General features: G+C 35.2%; 1 protein-coding gene across 1 annotated transcript in view; it reads left to right on the top strand.

Moving 5' to 3' along the window:
- The window catches only part of PLXND1 (plexin D1), a 193,069-nt gene that overhangs the window by 52,219 nt on the left and 120,454 nt on the right, over positions 1-20,396 (top strand). The window contains exons 3-8 of the mRNA XM_063291644.1: positions 1,221-1,352; positions 5,467-5,567; positions 7,285-7,414; positions 7,917-8,091; positions 11,472-11,580; positions 14,600-14,702. Coding sequence (XP_063147714.1) covers positions 1,221-1,352; positions 5,467-5,567; positions 7,285-7,414; positions 7,917-8,091; positions 11,472-11,580; positions 14,600-14,702 — 750 coding nt within the window. The remainder of the gene's footprint in view (positions 1-1,220; positions 1,353-5,466; positions 5,568-7,284; positions 7,415-7,916; positions 8,092-11,471; positions 11,581-14,599; positions 14,703-20,396) is intronic.

The raw sequence follows: 20,396 nt of genomic DNA, 5'->3' as shown, positions 1-20,396 counted from the left end.
TGCTCAATAAATCCATAGTTCTTCATGTTTATTTATTTATTATTCAAATTTAATTACTGCCCATCTCCCCCAAAAGAAGGACTCTGGGCGGTTCATGTACTGATAACTTTCAGATAGTTGCTATATAGCTCATAATTAGAGCCACATTTTAAAATTCTTTTACTCTTCTTAAAACCACATTAACAAACTACTGGATATTAAATCAAACAGAAACAGTGGGGCAAGCCAATATCATATGCATAATTATCCCCTCCATCAATTTATAGCAGCATAATGTGTAACCCTTATTAAACATTCTGAGGTATCCAATAAGCATGAACAAAATTAGCAGCATCTCAGACTCATGAGAAACCAAATATTCTGTAAGATGCTTAACCATTGATTTGTTAATATGGGTTATTTCAACTCTTTAATCCAGTGGTCTTTAATTGCATATTAAAAATACTTTTGATTTAGAATAATCCACCACATATTTCAATGCTGATAGTAATTCAAGAGTTTCATATGCTGCTAATGGCTGGTTTAGTTTACAAATAGGCACCATCTTTTTCTTACAAACCGGCTTCTGTATCATGAAGTTAAAGATGATAGGAATTATTCACTGAATACCTTTCAAGTTAGTCATTCCATTACGAACACTGAAACAAAACTCGTCCCCATAACATCGACCCGTCCCACCCGGTCAGGCAGGGAGGGCATGCTACGGACCCCATCAGTAAAGGAATTTCATCCAGCGGGGTCCAGGAGGTGAGCCTTCTCTGCAGTGGCGCCCGCCCTTTGGAACATCTTGCCCCCAGAGCTGAGACGGGTTTCCTCGCTCTCGAACTTCTGGAAGAAACTGAAGACCTGGTTCTGCCACCTTGCTTGGGAGGGGGAGAGCGATAGCTCCCCCAGGGGATGGCTGGCGCCATAGCACCCCTTAGTGATCCATCTCTACTTGGATCTTACATTTGTTGTTATGTATATTTTAATGGTAATTTTAGGTGGTTATGTTTTTAGTGTTATTTTATTGCAAACCGCCCAGAGTCCCCCATCGGGGGAGATGGGCGGTGATATAAATTTAATAAATAAATAAATAAATAAATAAATTCCACAGTTCTTGCAAAATCTAGATAATGCTACTGTTCTTTTAATAACTTTGATATGTTCACTTTCTTTCTCTCCTTTTTCCTCAAAATTTATGAAATTGGAGGTTATATAAAGTGTTTCCCTTTTTACAGATTAATCTGAACAGTTCAATGGAGGTTATAAGCAGGGAGTCAATTATGGTGGCTTACAGTGAACCTGTCCACCCCATTATGCAGTTTGATCCATCTGATTCCAGTTACCTGTATTTAATGACTTCTCATCAGGTAAGATTAATTCACAAACTTACCTTTCTACTATCATGAGATCCGGCTGATTAAACCATATGAAAGTTTGAATTTAATCAATTATGGAGTTTCTCCAAACTCTTTCTACACCATACTTTTCACTGCTGCACAGATGATACAATAAGACTGTTTTTCTTATAACATATTATTAAAATAAATGTTTTCAGAATAATTGTTGGTTTTATTGTCTTGTCTTGAAATTTACACTTTTGCATCGTCATGAGTAGACAACCTGTAGCACTCCAGATGCTACCAAATTATTACTCCATCATCCTTCACCACTGATCATGCTATATAGAGATGGTAAGAGCTGTGGGATGCCACATTTTTCTTGCTTGGGTAGATCATGGAAAGGCAGAGATAATTCTTTACTGGGCTTCTTTTAAGTTTGTCAGTGTAGTTTTTGAGATAGTTCTTATTGGCATCGCTGACAGATAATGGTGAGACAAGATTTTCTTGAACAAGCCATAATTTGAGGATTCATGTTTTGTACTAAGTCAGAAAGAAAGAAGGCACATTATTATTTAGGAGTATGTGTGAATTGGGCCATTGAATGTTTCTGATAAACAGATTTAACAGACCTTTAATCTGCCCTAGATGGTGTCAGAACAAGAAGGAAAATAAAACTTTAATACCAGTACAGTTAAGATTAATTATTCAGTTGGGCTGGATATGAGATAAAGGCAATGTAATGGGGCACAGCGGAGAACAGATCTTACAAGGCATATTTGTACCATGGTTAGTTGCAAGCGGAGAAAGGCTCTGAGAGCTGGCTATCTGACACATTTCTCTTGTATGATTGTGCTTTCCTTTCCTGTTTGTATTCAATTACAGTGGTGATGGGTACATTATTGGGAGACTCACAGGGCAGGTTGGGGACAGATTCACCTGGAGAAAGTCTATGTTGTCACTAAGAGTTGACACCAACTTGATGTCACATTATGATCAATCAGTCAGTCATTATCTTTAAACTGTCTAGTGGAAAAGGAAGTGAATTTGGGATTTCCTCCAAGCTTCAGTGTTCTGACTTACATTCCTTTTTAATCTGCAGAAATAGATATACAATCAATAATTTTCTGTTTGGTATTTAACCTCATGAACTGTAATTCCCTAATTAATACATATTTCTAGTGTACAGAATTCGTATCTTGTCCCTAAATCATTTATCCCATAACCATTTTTGATCAAAATAGTTTACAGGTAGACCTCGCTTAACAACCAAAATTGGGACTGGAAATTCCATTGCTAACTGATGCAGCTGTTAAGCAAGACATCACGTGGCCACAATGGACTTAAAACCTCACTTCCACTGTGGTCATTAAGCAAATCACCCACAGTCATTAAGTGAGACATCACGTGACCACAACTTGTGATTTTACTGTTGGCTTCTCCACTGACTCTGTTTGTTGGTAGCTGGCTGTGAAATACACAGATGGCAATCACGTGACTGTGGGATGCTGTAACAGCTGTAAACCCTCACTGGTTGTGAAGTGCCCAAATCTCGATCACGTGACTGTGGGGGCACGGTGATGGTCGTAAGTGCTAGAACCTGTTGTAAAGTCACTTTTTCAGCCCATCATAACCTCAAATGGTCACTAAACAGGGCAGTCATTGGGTGAGGACTACCTGTGCTTAAAAAACAAAACAAAGATGCTCTTGAATTGAGCTCAACTCCTGGTGACTACATGGGCACCTCTGTGTAGTTTTCTTGGGAATAATATGAAATTGGTTTGCCATTACCTTTTTTCTGGGGTATTTTTTTTCAACTACCCAATAGCCCTGGATTTGGTCTGATCCAAGTACTAATCAAATCCAACCCTGCTTAGTTTCCAAGCATAGAAAAGTTTGACCAGGTGTTGCCATCTCCTGAGATATAGTATAAACCATATTAATCTATTGCTAGCAATAATATTTAATTTTAGGAACTGTCAAGGCAAGAGGAATGGGTATTCTGCTTGCAATATAATCACAATATGTTCTATGTGTAAACTACTGTAGGTAAGGCAAGATTAAGTTTTAAAATTACAAGATGTAATAATTTGGTGGAAACCATGCAACATTTGTGTCTGTGCTCACAGAGGATGCCTTTTGTTGTTATGAATGGCATCTTTAAAATGAAAAGGTTTGGAACATTAATAAATAAAGTATAGGAGAAAACCAGCTGTTAAAACATGCCAAGTTCTTTGTAAATACCGAACAAACATCATCTACTTGTGAGAGAAATTGTATTCCCTGGTTGAAAAATTTCAACTGCCCATAGATATTTCCATCAAACAAAGGCAAACCTATGTCAGAATGAAATGTCAGTCTGGTTTTGTTTATTGGCAGAAATCCTTTATGAGTGCACTCATATCAATGCATATGGAACTAAGGCCATCAGGGAGCACGATAACTCTGAATGGGGTCAATGCTACTGCAAATACAGAAGGCTTATCTTACTTCTGAATATGATTTAGATAAATATTTTGAGTGATTGATCCAAATGGCATATTATGGCAGTATTGCATTAAATTCTTTTCAGATCTAATATTTATAAAATAAAGGCATCTTAAGACAGCAAGCCGTGTTTTAGATCTGGAAAAATCCAAATTTATGCTTAGCAAGAAATGTCAATGGATGTTTTTGAGCCAGTTTCCATCTCCCATCTTCACTTATATCTGCAGTGGATATTTGCAAAGCTAAAAATGCTATTCTCAGCTCTTGGAAGAAAGACAGGATACATGTATCAAATATATGTTACCCATAAAAGAATGTACAAGCTTTTCACAAACATCTAGAAGCAAATTACAGTTACTGATATTCATCATTTTCTCTTCTTAAGCATTTTACGATGTTTTTGCATTTCTAGGTATAGTTGTTTGTGTATCTTTTTTTAATCATTCTGGAAAGCATCTAAAATGGTAAAATCCTTCTTTTTTGCCATTTAGTGTAATTCATGTAGTAGAATGTAGTTTCACCTGAATAATGAAGCTACATTATCAAAGTGTATTCGTCTGTTTGTAAATGTATATAATTTTGAAAAATAATCTGTAAGATAGCTATTTTAAAAAAATTAAAGAACCAAACTGTCATAAAAAGGGGAAAAGCAAAAGTCAGCAAGATGAACTTGTAACCATCTTAAGGAACCTATTAAAAAAAAGAAATATAGAATTCCTTTACCAAGTTCTTTTGCTTAGATACTATTTTTTTGCAAATAGAAGACAGATTTTAGCATTCTGTTAAAATATACATTTTTCCTTTCTTCCTGTCTGGAAGATTCAGAATGTATAATAATATTGAAAATAAGGATAGTAGAATAATTAAAATGATAAAAATGTAAATCATATTAAATGGTTATGGTTCTTTCCATCTTAGACATGTATACAAACACTTCAATCAATGAATTTATTTTACAATTCTTTACTAACCACTCCCCTACTCCACATTTTTCAGGCAGCATGAACTTTACAGCAACAAATCTGTTTCCTCTGTAAATGAGCTAGATATGAATATAATCAAAAGAGCATACATACATGATCTTAAAACTAGGCAAAAAACTATGGGAGAGAATGGACTGGTCCTAAACTCTTTAAGACTCTAAGATCAAAGGAACACTCTCTATGATTGTTTATCAAATAAGTAAATAAAACAATCAACACATCCAGATGGAAATTTATCTGTGGATGGATGACTATAGCTAAATTATCTCTGCCCAGGCAGATTTCTATGTACAGTATGTCTACTGTATATAATTCAAAGAAAGCAAAAAATGACAGAGTTCTATTATAAGCACTGTCAAGCTATGAAACTGCTCCTTTTGGGGGAGAACAACCCCATTTATAGTAAATTAATGACCACTTAATCTGGCAGATGAGCCTCCAACTAGCCAACATTTCCATTTTCTAAATCTAAGGTTTCATTTGTATTGGATGGCAGGGAATGCTGGGTGCCATCCAGACTCCGATGACTCCTCTCACCAATCTTTTGGTCAGCCTCTATTAGTATAAGATGCTCAGTTGCTGAAGTCAGTTACTCATTAAAGAAGAGTCTGCTAATATTAGTTTAATTCTTTAAAAATTGCTACCTTGATTTTTCTCTGTTCTTTGTTACACAGATTGCTCGTGTGAAAGTAGCTGCTTGTGACCAATACACTAAATGTACAGACTGCTTGGCTGCAGCTGATGCTTACTGTGGATGGTGTACCTTGGAGACCAGGTGGAATATTTTTGTACTTTATAACCCTCTTATAAATAAGCCATTCTGAACAGATAATGATTACCTAATATTAATATTGTCTTGTTAATTTTCACCAGTTTCACTGTCTTGTACAATTAGATAGTTGATAACAGACTTCACAGATTATGTAAATCTAATGAATACAATCTAGACATTCAAAAAGTGTCGGAGAAGTATTTTTTGAACAATTTTCAGTTTTTATAAGGATTCACACATAAGCTTAATTATTTGTGAAAAAATTAACAATTAAACTTGTATATTATACTGTACATAGAAGTAGTGTAAGACAGCACTGCATCTGAAAAGAATAAAAACCCATGCAATCCCTAATGCAACTTAATATAAAAATTACCTGTCATGTGTATTATTTTATCATATCACATTTAAAGTAAAAAAATTAAGTCAAAATGTAAAAATTCTATATGACACTAAGGTGTTAGGACAACTTGGGCACTAAATAGTTGAGCTTTCAATATTTGGGTTTTTTTGGTGAAATATATTCTCCCCTTTTTAAATATGACAAGTTGCTGAGTTTAATTCTCTATTTTGTAGTCATCCATTTACTTGGTGCACCTTACTTTTTAAACTTGCCCTTGTCCCTATGCATTATGAAGTTTCCATGAATTTCTGCAAAGATGTAAGTGGAATTTCCTTCCATCTCTGAAGGGAAGATTGGGAATGCCAGGTTCCAAGCTGGAGATCCAGAAGATTCTGAAGGCCAAGAATCTAATGATACAAATTCATAGATAAAGAACATTAATTAGAAGTAAACAGCTTCTTTTTTCTTTCAAAATAATATATTCCTATGTGCTTTTAAATAGATTAAAACTTGATTAGGTTTATCTAATTTTATCTGGACATGACAGGCCACAGAAGAACTATATCTAGTTCTTGCTTCATATCCCTACCAAACTCCTATTTATGGAATACAAACTGGCGAGCTTGCTCCTTGCCTTCTTTAATCCATCTGGGAAGTTTTCTACCAACCCAAATTAGTTATGTCTTTTCTCTGATAGGTGGGCATTCTTCTGAACAAATTACTGGGGTGTTACTGTTTACTGAGAATACTAATAGGATTTGCATAAGGTTAAATGGGGACCATTCTTATAAACAAATTACCAATTTATTTTCTTGCTTATTTGCTTGTTTATACTAAAATAAACTGTAAAAACATTAAAGTCAAGACTCATACCAAGAAAAGTCATGGGCATTATACATATTTTGGACTAGTCAAAAATCTTTGTAGGAAACAGGCCAGGACACGTTCAACATAACCAAAGCCAAAACAACCAATTTTTGTTTTTGAACAATATATTTATTTTCAGACAGTCTTGGGTAAACAGAAATAAGCCATGTGAAATAAAAGGAAAACATTATATAGCTATCTGACATTCTATTAAGCCAGCAAAGTTCAAAACCAACTTATTTCCATGGATTTAAAAGTCATTCCTACACATTAGATGTCAAAAAATCTGGATAAACAGAAGGCAAACAATAGAAAAATATGTGAAGCATTCCTAATTGTGTCTCTTGAGTTTTGATTTTGTTAACATGTTGATATAATGGTTATCATACTAATTGTATAAAATGATCATTAGCGAAATGACAACTATGAAGAAGATAGTAGTTTGTCAGTGGAATTAATAATTGTTTTTCTTCTAAAGGTCTGGTGTCATAAACATTCTACTTATTTTAGGTGCTCTCTACAGCATGAATGTCCACATTCTGAGGAGTCCTATTTCTGGATCAGTGCCAATGAGGGAGTACTACAATGCCCTTCAATGACTACAATACCTTCAGAAATAAATATCGAGAATGAAAATGAAGTATGTCAAATAGGAATTGTTAATAGAATTTCTTAAGCAAGAGGAACTGATTCTGAAGCATTCTGAACAGTTGATACTTTATTTATTTAAATAATTTATACGGTCCCCATCTCATAATAGTAACTCTGGGTGGTATACAAGGGTAACAGCAGCTACAAACAATGAGCCATGATGCCCAAGGCAAACAATAAATCCCAGACATGAAAAGGCACATCAGTAGCATGGGGAAACAGCCTTGTGAAAGGCTGACAGGGTCAGAGCCATCCAGATCTCTGAGAGGATGCTGTTCCACAGGGCAGGTGCTGTCACAGAGAAGGCATCTTGTAATGTTACCAACACAAGCTCTGGTATTTTGCTGCACTAACAATTTTTACTCAGTGGAGCAGCAAGATTGTTCCAAATATTTAATCTCAAAACACAGCGTTTCCAAAATCTGTTTGTCAATGTAATTTAAATTTTTACTTATCTATTAGAATGATAACCTTTTCTTGTCCACTTTTAGGGCATGATAATCCAAATTAATGGGAACATTCCAAATATGAATGGAATGGAAATAGCTTGCAATTATGGAAATAATATCCAAACTACTGCTAGAATTCCTCCACGATCTCAGAACCAATTCATTTACTGCAGTTTTCTTCCCAGAAAGAGCTATCCAGCCTTTCCAGTAAATCAAGGTATGTATGAAAAGCAGTGCTGTAAATAATGACGATGTGATATTGACATTAAAGATGAAAACTTTCTTAACTTTAATTTGCATTTAGTATTTGAATTTTGTGAGCTGGTGTTCCTGCAGTTGTATTTCATTAGATCAGTGATGGTTTTATGAAAGTTTGCTTTGTTGAGAGCTACTTGCCAGTTTCTATATATACTCTGCAAGAATGCTACCAAGGGAATACTATTGAATTATGAGGAATCCTGCTAGATTTGATCCCAGTCCTGTGAATTCTGCCTTAAAAATCCCTTGGAAAACAATACCCTAGGTCTCAATCCTAATTATATTGCATAGATGGAGAGAATTCCTTCTAAATGCACAAGGAACACTGTGAATGAAACTAGAAGCAAAGACAAAAAAAATTAAAAACTTTAATTCTTGCCTTATAGTATTTGAAACATATATATGCACACAGATTTTTTTGTTCGTTTAATAAAAGTCTTTTAAATACCACTAAAATATTCCTGAGAACCAGTTTGATGTAGTGGTTAAGGCACTGGACTAAAAACTGGGAGAACATGAGTTCTAGTCCTGCCTTGGGCACAAAGCCAGCTGGGTGAATTTGGGCAAGTCACTCTCTCTCAGCCCTAGGAAGAAGGCAATGGCAAACCACTTCTGAAAAAGTTTGCCAAAACTGCAAGGACTTGTCCAGGCAGTCTCCAAGAATTGGACACGATTGAACGGATTAAAAAAAAAATCTAGTAATGTTATTCTACTTCATATCTTCTTAATTAATGAAAAAATTATCTCCATTCACTATTATTTTAGTGAAAAGTTATGAAACATCTATTTATTTATTAAACATTTTGAATTTGAATTCTATATTTATGATCAGAGATCAGCAATAGCAACAACCAAATAGGGAAAAAAAGGAAACAAAATATTGTCAAGTTATTTTTGAGGTTAACTGTTTTATTAAACACTTAGCATTATTAGATTGTGTGGCTATAATACTTTTAACATTCTTTGAATGTTAAAAGATAGTAATTTTCCAGTAACCTCCATAATCATCTTTATATCATTTCATATGCATTATAGTTTGAGGGATGTAGTGCTATGATAGCATTATAATTTAACTTTCAAAAGGTTGATTAGAACTATTAGTTGACTGATTATGTATTTATTATGTTGCTGTTGTTTTTAACTTATTAGCTGCCCAGAATCATGATTTTGAGATGGGCAGCCAAATAAATTAACATAAATAAATAAGCAAACAAAAAATTGCATTCCTTGTTAAAGATATCCTCAGTGTATGCTGAGTTGAATTCGCTTTCTGAATAGATTACCCATATTAAAGTTATATCCCTTAATAAGATGTAAACATAGCTTAAAGGGCAGTGGTATGAACTGAATATGGTCAGGTTATATAACTCAAAAATTCATAATATTACCCAATAGCAGATCATGGTGTTACAACTATCTTCTAATTCTAGAAACATGTGTCTGGAAGAACCATAAAAGCATTCTCTTTGTCCCTGTTTAGATAACAGTGCCATTCCAAGTACATTTGGGATCATTCGAACTTTTGAGCACTGAAAAAGTCGTCAGCCTCTGTAATATGAGATCTGTCATCTGTGGCTTGATTCTTGCCTTTTCTGGCTTGTTGAGGCTGTGTAAAGAGAAAGGAAAATGACCTTAATGGAGATATGTGAGCTCTGTTACCAAAGTGATGAGGGGAGAAACCTATCTTAGGTCTACAACAAACAGAAAATATGTGGAAGAGGCTCAGACAGACTCCTCCCTAATTTACAGAAGAAGCATGGAGGAAGGGAGGTATAGCACAATCAGACTTGTAAAATTCTGTTACTATAGTCACACTTAATAAAAGTAGTTTTATCCTTTCTGTGGAGTTGATTCCTGGTCTGGTCTACCTGGTGGGGTTGAGAAGCTGCCAGAAAAGGAATGTGGGACTGGATATAGATAGTAGTGAATGCTTCTTTGAGTGAGGGGATGATGCCACCAGCCTTGAGAGAGATAGTGGTATGCTGTCTTCTGAACAGGCTATTGTGGGCGATTATCACCCTGTGTCCAATTTTCCTGGCCCAGCATCTTTTTGTTCAGTAATTACAGCAGTCTTCCCCAACCCAGGTGCTTTCTGGATGTGATAGCATCAACTGCAAAATGCCTCAAGCATGGAATAGAACTGTCAGTTTACATAAGTCATGACGTACATCTAGAGAATGTTTGGGATTGTGTCTGCCCTTCAAGGTAGGCCAGGTCAGGAAACAAACTCCACAAGATTTACTGAAACTCTCACTTTATTGATGCAGGCTATAGTAACAGAATCGTGAAAGCCTAACAGTGTTTTGCTTCCCTCCCTCTTATACCAAAGAGAGTTAAGGCAGAGCCAGATTAGGTTTCTTTCTAATGCTCTCTTCCTGTCCTGGGCTTAAATCATGTTTTGCTAACTGTCGCCATATACCTTCTCCAAGGCCATCTCTGTGATTCTCTACAGAATGTCTGAATTACATGTGTAGCAGAAATTTTATAGGTGGAACACATTGAATCATGTAAGAAAAGCTTATCTACAGTATTAATTGTTATATTCTATGCTTGTTATATTCATTAATGTTACTGCTTTTAGGCAAATACAGTTTTTCAGCCTGAAAGTTAAAATACCAGTTCCAGGTCACCTTTTGATTATTTGCTATACTTTGTTTAGTAAAAATAATATTTCATGGTAATACAATACTGAATAAATCTACTTATAAGGTTTGGATCCTTTTATCTTGGGTACAGTTCAGAAGTCTTGCCAAAACAAATACTTTATATGAAAATCCTGACTGTTCAAACTACTGAATTTATGATTAAATAATGGTGCATGAAAAATGGCTTCAAAATAAAGGATGAGTGAATATGTCAACTCCATTTTGTTCATTTTTTAAATTTTTCCAGCCTTAGTTTTATCCCATTCTATTTTATGCAAAAAAGGGACATTTTTCATGCATTTTAAAGCTACATTCCAAAATTTAAAAATGTGAATATATTTTTGTGTATATTCTGATTCACATATCAGTTTCTCAATATTTAAAACATACATTTTTAAAAAATTTTACTAACATAAATAAATTCTCACTGAGATTATTTGGTACCAAAAACATAATCATTCACAAATTATTTATTGCCAGCTTTTCTTGTTTCATATATTAATTTGTATTTGTAATGTAACAAATTAATCTTGGGAGTATTTGGAGCAGTCAAAGAACTCTTGAGAAACTTCATCTCTTGGGTAAACAACAGTTTTGAAACTTTTTTTTTCTTCAGACATTCATGTTGTCTTGAAAGTAAACTTTGAAAAGAGTTCTCTTGTGACTTGCTTGTTTTGGGGTTTCTTTGTTTCAGATCATGTAATTGTTCAAACTGCAGTACAGGTCAATGGAAAAAACATTGTGTGGGCCAATTTCACCATCTATGATTGCAAGAGAACTGGAAATATTTATCCAAAGACCGCGTAAGTGATCTCATGGCCTGTAAATTACAGAGGAAGGCATGTTGCTGACAAACAGTAGGTTGCTCAGCTTTGTTTTGCAACAGGATTCAGTAGCAGGAAGTCCCCTTTATCTTTGTTGATGGTTTCAATTTAAGCCAGAGGAAAGATTGTAAAATAGATAATCCAAAATACTGTACATTCAACACCCAATTTTTTAGAGAGAGGTTTTCGAACTGTGAGTTGCAACCCCCTGGGAATTACATGAGCAACTTGGGAGAGGTTGCAAATTAAATATATGTATGTATGTATGTATGTATGTATGTATGTATGTTTCAGACATGGTATTCAAGGTTGGACATTTGGTTATCACTAAGCTTACAAATCAGTTTTATAATTTATTTATTTCTTAGCAGAGTCATAAGAGTTCTATGAACTGCCAGCAATATTGTTTATGTTATAGAAGATTATTTTAAAATGAACTTTTTAAATATACTTACATATCTATTTACTTAACAAAATAGTCACATATATCCATAAAAATCTGCTACGTCCAAAATTTCAGTAAACATTTTTAAGTTGTCTTGGTTAAAGAAGAATGTATTTCATGGGTTGGAGTTTTTTTATGCAGTTAGAATGGACAAACCCCTCATTTTTATTGACTATCACAACTGAAAACTATTGATCGTGACAAACTGTTATTGTATATCGGCAGTTCAATTGCCAATTGACGCTGACCACAGATAATTGGATTTGGCTTCTGTCATAAGTATCCATATGTCTCCAGCATCCCTGCCAGCAACACATGTAATACCGTATCTGTAGTCTTTGAAGTGTCTGCAAAAGTGTTTAAGTGTCACTCAGAGTTTTTTCCTGTAATTTTAACAAATGTTAAAGTGATTATTAGTATGCTTGCTGCTAAAGAGGAGAAGCAGTTCTTCTAACACATCTCTGTTGACCCCCCTTGAATATAAAATTCTTGACAAAAGTCTCTTCCTGAATTCTGGAGCAGGGTGCAAAATTGACACAAAAAAGTACATGAGAAGGCTATAAATATATTGAATTCTGTTTGTATGAGACAGGATATAAAGCCATAAAGAACAAATACTGATTAAAAATAAATGTGGAATGAAAAATGTGAGCTGTTGTCTCAGAAATGAAAACTAGATTTCAAGAATCATGTAAAAGTAAGCAAGCTCATCGTTCCCATTTTAAAAAAAAATATGATTTTGAATGTGACTGTTTTTGTTTATTTGTTTCCAGTGAAACAGTTTTACTTTGTAAAGTCATAAGGTGCTATCACTGTTTTATTTGATAAATAGATAAAAATTATTATTAAAATCATATATTATTTTTTTGCCCAACGCTAATCCCTGTGAAATCTTTAGTTTTATTCGGCGATGGGGGGGGGGAATGGCGGATGTATAAACGCATTTATTTTTTAGGAGGTCACAGTATCAAACAGTTTGAAAACCTTGTTGTAAATTAACTAAGCTAGAATCACTTTGGTATCTACAAGGTATTTTGGGTGCTGGGCAGGATTTGGCAGGAAGATGGTACAACCTGCCAAGAAGGCAGGGTTTTAGAGCATTTCAGACCATCTGGATATGTTGATGGTTTGGGCTTTTTTTTTTCTTTCCCATTTTCTTAAACATGATAATATTCTTGTCTGACAGCTTTAGAGTTAACCCTCAAAACGCTATTATCATAAAAGGAACAAAGCTGTCAGACAAGAATATTATCATGTTTAAGAAAATGGGAAAGAAAAAAAAAAGCCCAAACCATCAACATATCCAGATGGTCTGAAATGCTCTAAAACCCTGCCTTCTTGGCAGGTTGTACCATCTTCCTGCCAAATCCTGCCCAGCACCCAAAATACCTTGTAGATACCAAAGTGATTCTAGCTTAGTTAATTTACAACAAGGTTTTCAAACTGTTTAGTTTATTATAGAATAGAGAACAATTTCTGGAGGTACAGTAAATACTGTATGATTAACTCTATTGTATAGGATATAGATTTGTGGATATAGTTGAATATCATGTTTGGCCTGATTTTTCTTCCATTAGCCATTACCGGTATGGCAGGAAGCTATCTTTCACATGATTTTTCTTGCTATCTTTTTATAGCAATTTATTTTTGGTAATTAGGAGTTACAGGTAGTAGTAATAAGTGTAATCTAAGGTGCATTGAAAGACAATCTCTTCAGTATAATTTTTAAAACTCTGAGTCAAGAGCAAGCAGATTTTTTCACAAGATGGCTTCCAGTTATATTAACACATTGTGCTAAACCAAGTTTAACTATAATTTATTGAATAAGCCAAAATATTCTTATTCCTAAGCCAAACCAGCCATTTTGCAGAGGATATGAGAAAGGGAATGTATTTACCCTATAGGAATAGCTGCAGGTAAGCAAAAGATGTGGAGAAACTTATAATAAAGATGGAAAGCAAATGATAGAGCAGGAACACGGATGCAGAGTAAATAGATTAGAGAAGTAGATAAGCTGTTCTAAAAGAATAATTTACTTGCATGGGCTAGTACTGAAATTACTGAAAGATTATTCTTCAGAATTAAAAAGTAGATGAGTATGGCTGCACAAATGCTATTTTGCATGTGTGACCTTGTTTGCTGCATTTGAGATAGGTTGCTCATGAATCCCTGGCGACTGCAACCCACAGTTTGAGAACCTCTCTCTACAATAATTTAGTATTGAATGTATACTGTTTTGGATTAACTTTTATTTTAAGCAGGAAGAGTCTCTCTTCCTGCTTAAAATAAAACCTTCACTACCATCACCAATAACAAAGAAGTAACACAAACATAGGTGTGATAAGTGTGTTTGCATATTAGGCATATTAGTGAAGGATAGTCTCTTGGCCACTCCATCACACAAACACGCACGCAGTTTAAAATATTTTAGATTTGCAGTAGATAGTCTTGTCATAAGCCGTAACACAGAATTTTTGGACTCATAAGGAAAATAGAGCTTCAAAGAGGAGGCTGATGCAGATTACTAAATGTAATGTCTTTTATATATTTCAGATGTATCAGTTGCCTCTCAGCTAAATGGAAATGTTACTGGTGTCCTAGAAGAAGCTCCTGTGTATCCAATATGACTGAATGTGAGAATTCAGTACAGATTACTGTAAGGCACATAAGAGTACAGTTCTTATTGTTTCTTGTTTTAATGCTTAGTTTGTTTCTCTTGGTGGGAGGAAGTAATTGCTGCCAACAAAGGCTTTTTTAAAGGAATATTATAGAAACACTTATGTTCAGAAAATGTTGCATGGCACTGAGGAGTTTTGGAGGACTAGATCTCTGGACACCTTAGCATGCTTTCAGATTGCTCAGACTTCCAATGCTCTACATCTTATTTTGTTTATAGATTGCCCAGTTCCATTCTAACTCTGTGCAGCATAAAATGTACAACATTTACTAGCATGTGCCCCCCCCGCCCCAGTATGTGTGGGGCTCTTGATGACTTGGGTCAGGTGCATGCTTGCCATAAGTTCCCATTAGCCTTGGAGACTCTTCCCCCAGAGCCAGTGACGCCCAAGCAAAGTCATTGAAGAAACCTCTGCCAGAGCATGGTGCCACTTACTCTTGGGACTTGCTGTACCAGTGTGCATCTTGATCTTCACTTCTGTATCTTGATTTGAAAATGCCTACAGCTGCTGCTCAACTGGAGCAGGCTGCCGTCACTATTGCCACAAGTACTGCCTTTGAAAGTGGGCTTATATCTTACATGTCTATTTGTGGTACAGTGTGGTTGTCTTATTAATTTTATTTCTGCTATCTATTGGTTACTTTAATTGACAAAATAATGTTGTCAGAGGAGTTGGATCTAGAATTCTCAGGCTGTTTTCCTCTCCCTACCCTAACGTTTAGAGATGGGGAAGAATTTCTACTGAAATAGATGTGATAAGCCTGTTTGAGGCTCCTCTCAATAACCTTTGTTCACTCTTAAATTGGAACTATCCACTGCGCCATCCTTAAAACTACTTTTATTGGTGTGTGATCCCTGTGGCTCTTCTCCATTCCATTTCCTTTTGGGAGTTTTATGCTAACCATCTTCATCTTATTCTTTATCTCAAATTACATATGTTGTTCTCAGCCACTAGCCAGTTCCATCTACACTGTAGCTTTGATGTTGACCAAATCTAAGGGTATTACTTGTGCTATAGGCCTGACAACATTTACTCCACCCAACTCTTCATCCTTGGTGGTAGCCCTCAGCTCTGCTCACTTAGGCCCAGAAGATTCTCTGATTTCTCTCAGGTGTTCCTTATTGCCTCCGCTTTAGGCTTGCTTCCATTGGACTTATTTCTTACACTTAGTGCTTTGCCCCATTTATGCAGAACTCTAACACTGTTTGATCAGCTCTGTGCTCCAAAGAATCCTAGAATAATGCTTCAAACTCTTTTTAACCTAATGGCACATCTCTTTTGAAAGCACTGTCCCTTCTCTGGATCTACAGCTGTATGCAAAGCAGCTACTGCTAACAACTAAAAGTCCTCACCCTCACAGTTTGAACTACTAAAGCTCCTATAGGTGATCTCTGTCTTCTGATTATTCCTATGGCAAACTGCAAAAAAAGTTATTGGAGCATTCCAGCAGCCATTGCTCCTTCTATCTATCTGATAAACAAAAAATTCTGAAAAGTTTGACTAGATTGGTGAGATGTTCTCTTCCTATCCACATTACTCCAATCAGATAAATACAAAACCACCTGTTTATATCTCCTTTCATTTGCATACAAATCTGGGTAAGGTCCAATTTATCAGCTGAGAAGATTTAATAGGAATCCTTGTACCAAGATAAACACAGGAATCAGAACAAATCCAATAGCTTTGTTATTACATTATTACTGGGATCCAGTGGCATCAAGTCTGATTCATTCCAAATTATAAAATAATCAGATAGGATACCAAATTTACATATTAGTGAAATGAGATTAGGAATTGGATTTTGGATTCTGAATTCTGGGAAACTCATAATAACTCATTCACTTCAGAAACTTCCAAGGAAATTTTTGGTCAAGAAAATTACGTTTAGTGTGTATAACTTGTTCCCACCTATTCCTATAGTGGGGAGCCTATTGGTGACTTTAGCACAGCTCTCCGGCAAGTTCTTTAAGCTGCTGGCAGCCTGACCTTTAAAGCTTCTATTGCTGAAAGCTGAAACAGTGTTTTTAGTATATCAAACAGATTAGTTCTGCATTTTCTATACCTTCTTACCAGAGATAAGGTTTTCCTTCAACCAGACATCCTTTTTCTCCCAAAGGTTACACACACTTTTTAATAAAAATCCAGTTATGGGTAACTGAATTCTACTGTGAATTTCTTAATGTTTTTGCTACAGTCTGCAACCTCTGAACATGAATGAATTTGCTTCTGCTTAATAAAGCAATTGCTGCTGTTACTCAATATTAGAACTCTATTTTTAAAGATGCTCCTTCCTGGATAAACTGTATTCTCCTTGAAAACATTGTTCACTAAGCATATTATGCTTTCTGCTTTAGAATCTCATATTAACTTTTTATAGAGAGTATATAATTTCCAGTAGCTTCTTGACTGTGATTTCATCTTAGGTCTCTTAGGTTGCTTACACTGTCAACAAAACAAGCTGCTTAACAGATACAGTATCGATCAAGATAAGGAAATGAATCCAGGATAGCCAGAGGGGTTATTTTCAAAAGCTCTTTCAATTTTCATTGGAAATTTTGAATGTTGAAAAAATTGAAAAAATGTTGAAAAGGTCTTTGATGTGATTCAGATTGAATTTATGAACTGTATTTTAAGAGGATATGGGTTTACATCACCTTTGGTTCACTAGATTTCAATGGGCTATCTTCACTCAATAAGTAGAGTTACTACAAATGGATTTCAACTGATCAAGTTATATAGTAGCCCCCATCAAGGATACCTTTTGTCTCCTTTCTTCTTCAGTTTGGTTCTTGAACCATTGGCTTCTTTTGCTAGACAGTCTTGATATATTAAGGGTGTGATGGCACTGGGCACTAAATATAAATTGTTCTTTTATGCTGAGATGTTATGGCTGTTCTTGATAATTATGCAGTGCCATTGACAAAGCTTATTGAGGTTGTACAGCAATATAGTTTGTACTCCAATTATACCATTAACTGGAGAAAATCTAGTCTGCTGTCTTTGGGACCCACTATATTTGTGGAGTAAGTAAGTTCCTTCCTGAGGTCTTTGTCTTTCTTGGCTTTGGCTTCTCTTCTTGGCAATTTCCACTGTGTATTCTGATACCCAGTTTGCTTTCTTCTGCTGCTTGATCTTTGGCAGTCTCTTTTCACATTGTTCCTCAGTAACGTCTTTGATTTCATTCCACAGTTCCTTGGTGTCCTATCAAAGTTCCAGCCTTTAAAGCAATTCCCAGTATTCTTGAAATTGTCATTATATGCTCAGGATCATATCAGGGAAACTGGTTGGCTTTGTTCTTCTACTTTAGCATGACTTGGAACTTGCACATGAGCAGGTTGTGATCTGTTCCACAGCTGGAGCACAACTTTGACATTATAATTGAGCTTTTCCACCTCCTTGTACCAATAATATAGTACAATAGTCAATAGTCAACTTTGACTTCTGTGTATTCCATTTGATGATATCTTTTGTTGTTTGAAGACTGTGTAGCAATGAAGAAATCACTGGTTTGGCAGAAGCTGAAAGTCTTTCTCCTGCTTCATTTCTGTTTCCTAGGCCATATGTTTCAACTACATTTTCCTCCTTACTGTTTCTAACTTTGGCATTCCAATCTCCAACCACAAACATTGTATCTTGCTTGCATGTTCTGTCAGTTGGAGATTGAATTTAATAATAAATTGTATCAATCTCTTCTTCTTCATGTCAGTGGTTTGAGCATAAACTTGAATACTCTCATTTCCATGTCTACAAAGTCCAATTGATATTATTTGATCATTGACTGCATTGTACCTAAGTACTGTCTTCGCGGTACCCTTCATGACTATGAAAGTAATGTCATTCCTTATTTGTTTTTGGTGTCCTCAGTAGTAAATAGTAGGATCTTCTGATTGAAAGTGTCTTATTCTAGTCCATTTCAATTCATTGATGCCTAAAATGTCAGTATGTAGTCAGTTCATTTCATCATTCACTGTTAAGCTTTCCCATGCTCATATTTCTTACGTTCTTTGTTTCCATTGTAATTCTGTCTTCGCAACTTGGGGTCAGAACATCTTAGCATCCTCTGTCTATGTGGTTGTTAAGAATTAACACCAACTTGATGGCACATAATAAATCAATGGCAACATCAGCAATTTGACTTCCCAAAGGCTTTAATCTAGCTATGTCATAAACACCATTAGTACTCTGATTAAGAATAAAAAGGCTACTTTATTGTAAAAAGATGCATTAAAAGCTACTTTTAGGGTGCTTTTAGCAAATGCACAACTCATCCAAATAGAAATTAAACCAAATTATATCAAAGATATATGTACCAACTAACATCTATTTTAACAATTTATGTCAATTAAAAGTAATGGTGGAATCCCGGATTCATCTGAAAACTAAATATAGTAGATACATTTGTAGTAAAAGTAGTAGATCCAATTAGACATTGATCCTTTGCTTCTTGATATTCTGCAGTATCAGAGAGTCATACAGAAAATATGAAGCTTGTTTTGATGAGTTGCTTGTCTATGACACAAGCCTACCCTGCTTATTACTTTGAATGCATCATTTTGTTTCTCCCCATTTCAATGTCCCCAGTGTATTTTTTAAAACTTATCTAGTTGCAATAATTAGTCTTTTTGGGAAACTGCTTCACAGCCTCAGATCAAAAGCACTGTTTAAATACAGAATTTCTAAAGGATTAAACACCAAATGAGCAAAGGCATTTGCTGTCTCAGGTACATTCAGGCAGCCATACCCGCTGTGGAGCTGAATATACCAGGTTCATCCATCTAGAATGTATTTGCTAGAATGATTGAACATCAGTATGCATGGGTTGCAGCATTCAGTTGATTTCCTTGGATTGGAAACAAAAGACTGGAGCATAGAAAGGGAATAGCTAAGAGTTAGGATTTAGTAGTTTAACCCTTAATATACATTGGAAGTGAACACTGGGCCTGTTAGTGATGATCTTAAGTAAACACTTCTGTTTTACAGACTCTTTTGTCAATAAAGGGTCTCTGTTTGTTATACATCCTTTAAATGTAAAATAGGGCATTGTAATTCTTCCTCGTTTTAGCAAGTGCTTTACAAAAGGAAGAGGGAGAATGTAGTACACGTGTTGAAATGGCAAGTATTATTTTTAAAAGATTTTTAATCTACTTTTGGCCAGACCTCAGCAATACAATTTTCAAAACTAAAATAGGACCCAGTGAAAATTCAGTATAGCACTATTCATAGTAACCTGTCCTTTTAATAGATTTTAAAATGTTAAACCTCAGAGCATAAACGTATATTTAAGTAGTAGTAAGTGTGATTCAAACAGAGAGGTTTTTTGGTTTGGAGGGAGGGTTAGCTTAGAAGAGAGAATACTGTTCTTCAGCTCGTAAGATAGAAAAAAATCATCCTGGTCTTCAGTTCCATTATTCTTCCTCATTCCCTTGTTATGAACACAGCAAAAGTGCTTTCATCCTACTGAGAATGAAGCAGCCTTTACTTGCAACTGAAGCTTTATGTGCATATCAGAATGTTGAATCATTTTGGATTGCAGCAAATAATTTTGCTAGTTTAAGTGAAGATTTGTAAAGTATTATAATAACTGGAAGGGCATGTATTATTAAGTTAAGCAGCCAGTGCCATATATTATCAGTTCTCGCAGCTGCAGAATCCTATCATTTTCAGTGATATTT

The sequence above is a fragment of the Candoia aspera genome, chromosome 2 (assembly GCF_035149785.1).
Source record: "Candoia aspera isolate rCanAsp1 chromosome 2, rCanAsp1.hap2, whole genome shotgun sequence".
NCBI lineage: Eukaryota > Metazoa > Chordata > Lepidosauria > Squamata > Boidae > Candoia > Candoia aspera.
This window is presented reverse-complemented; position numbering and strand designations above follow the sequence as displayed.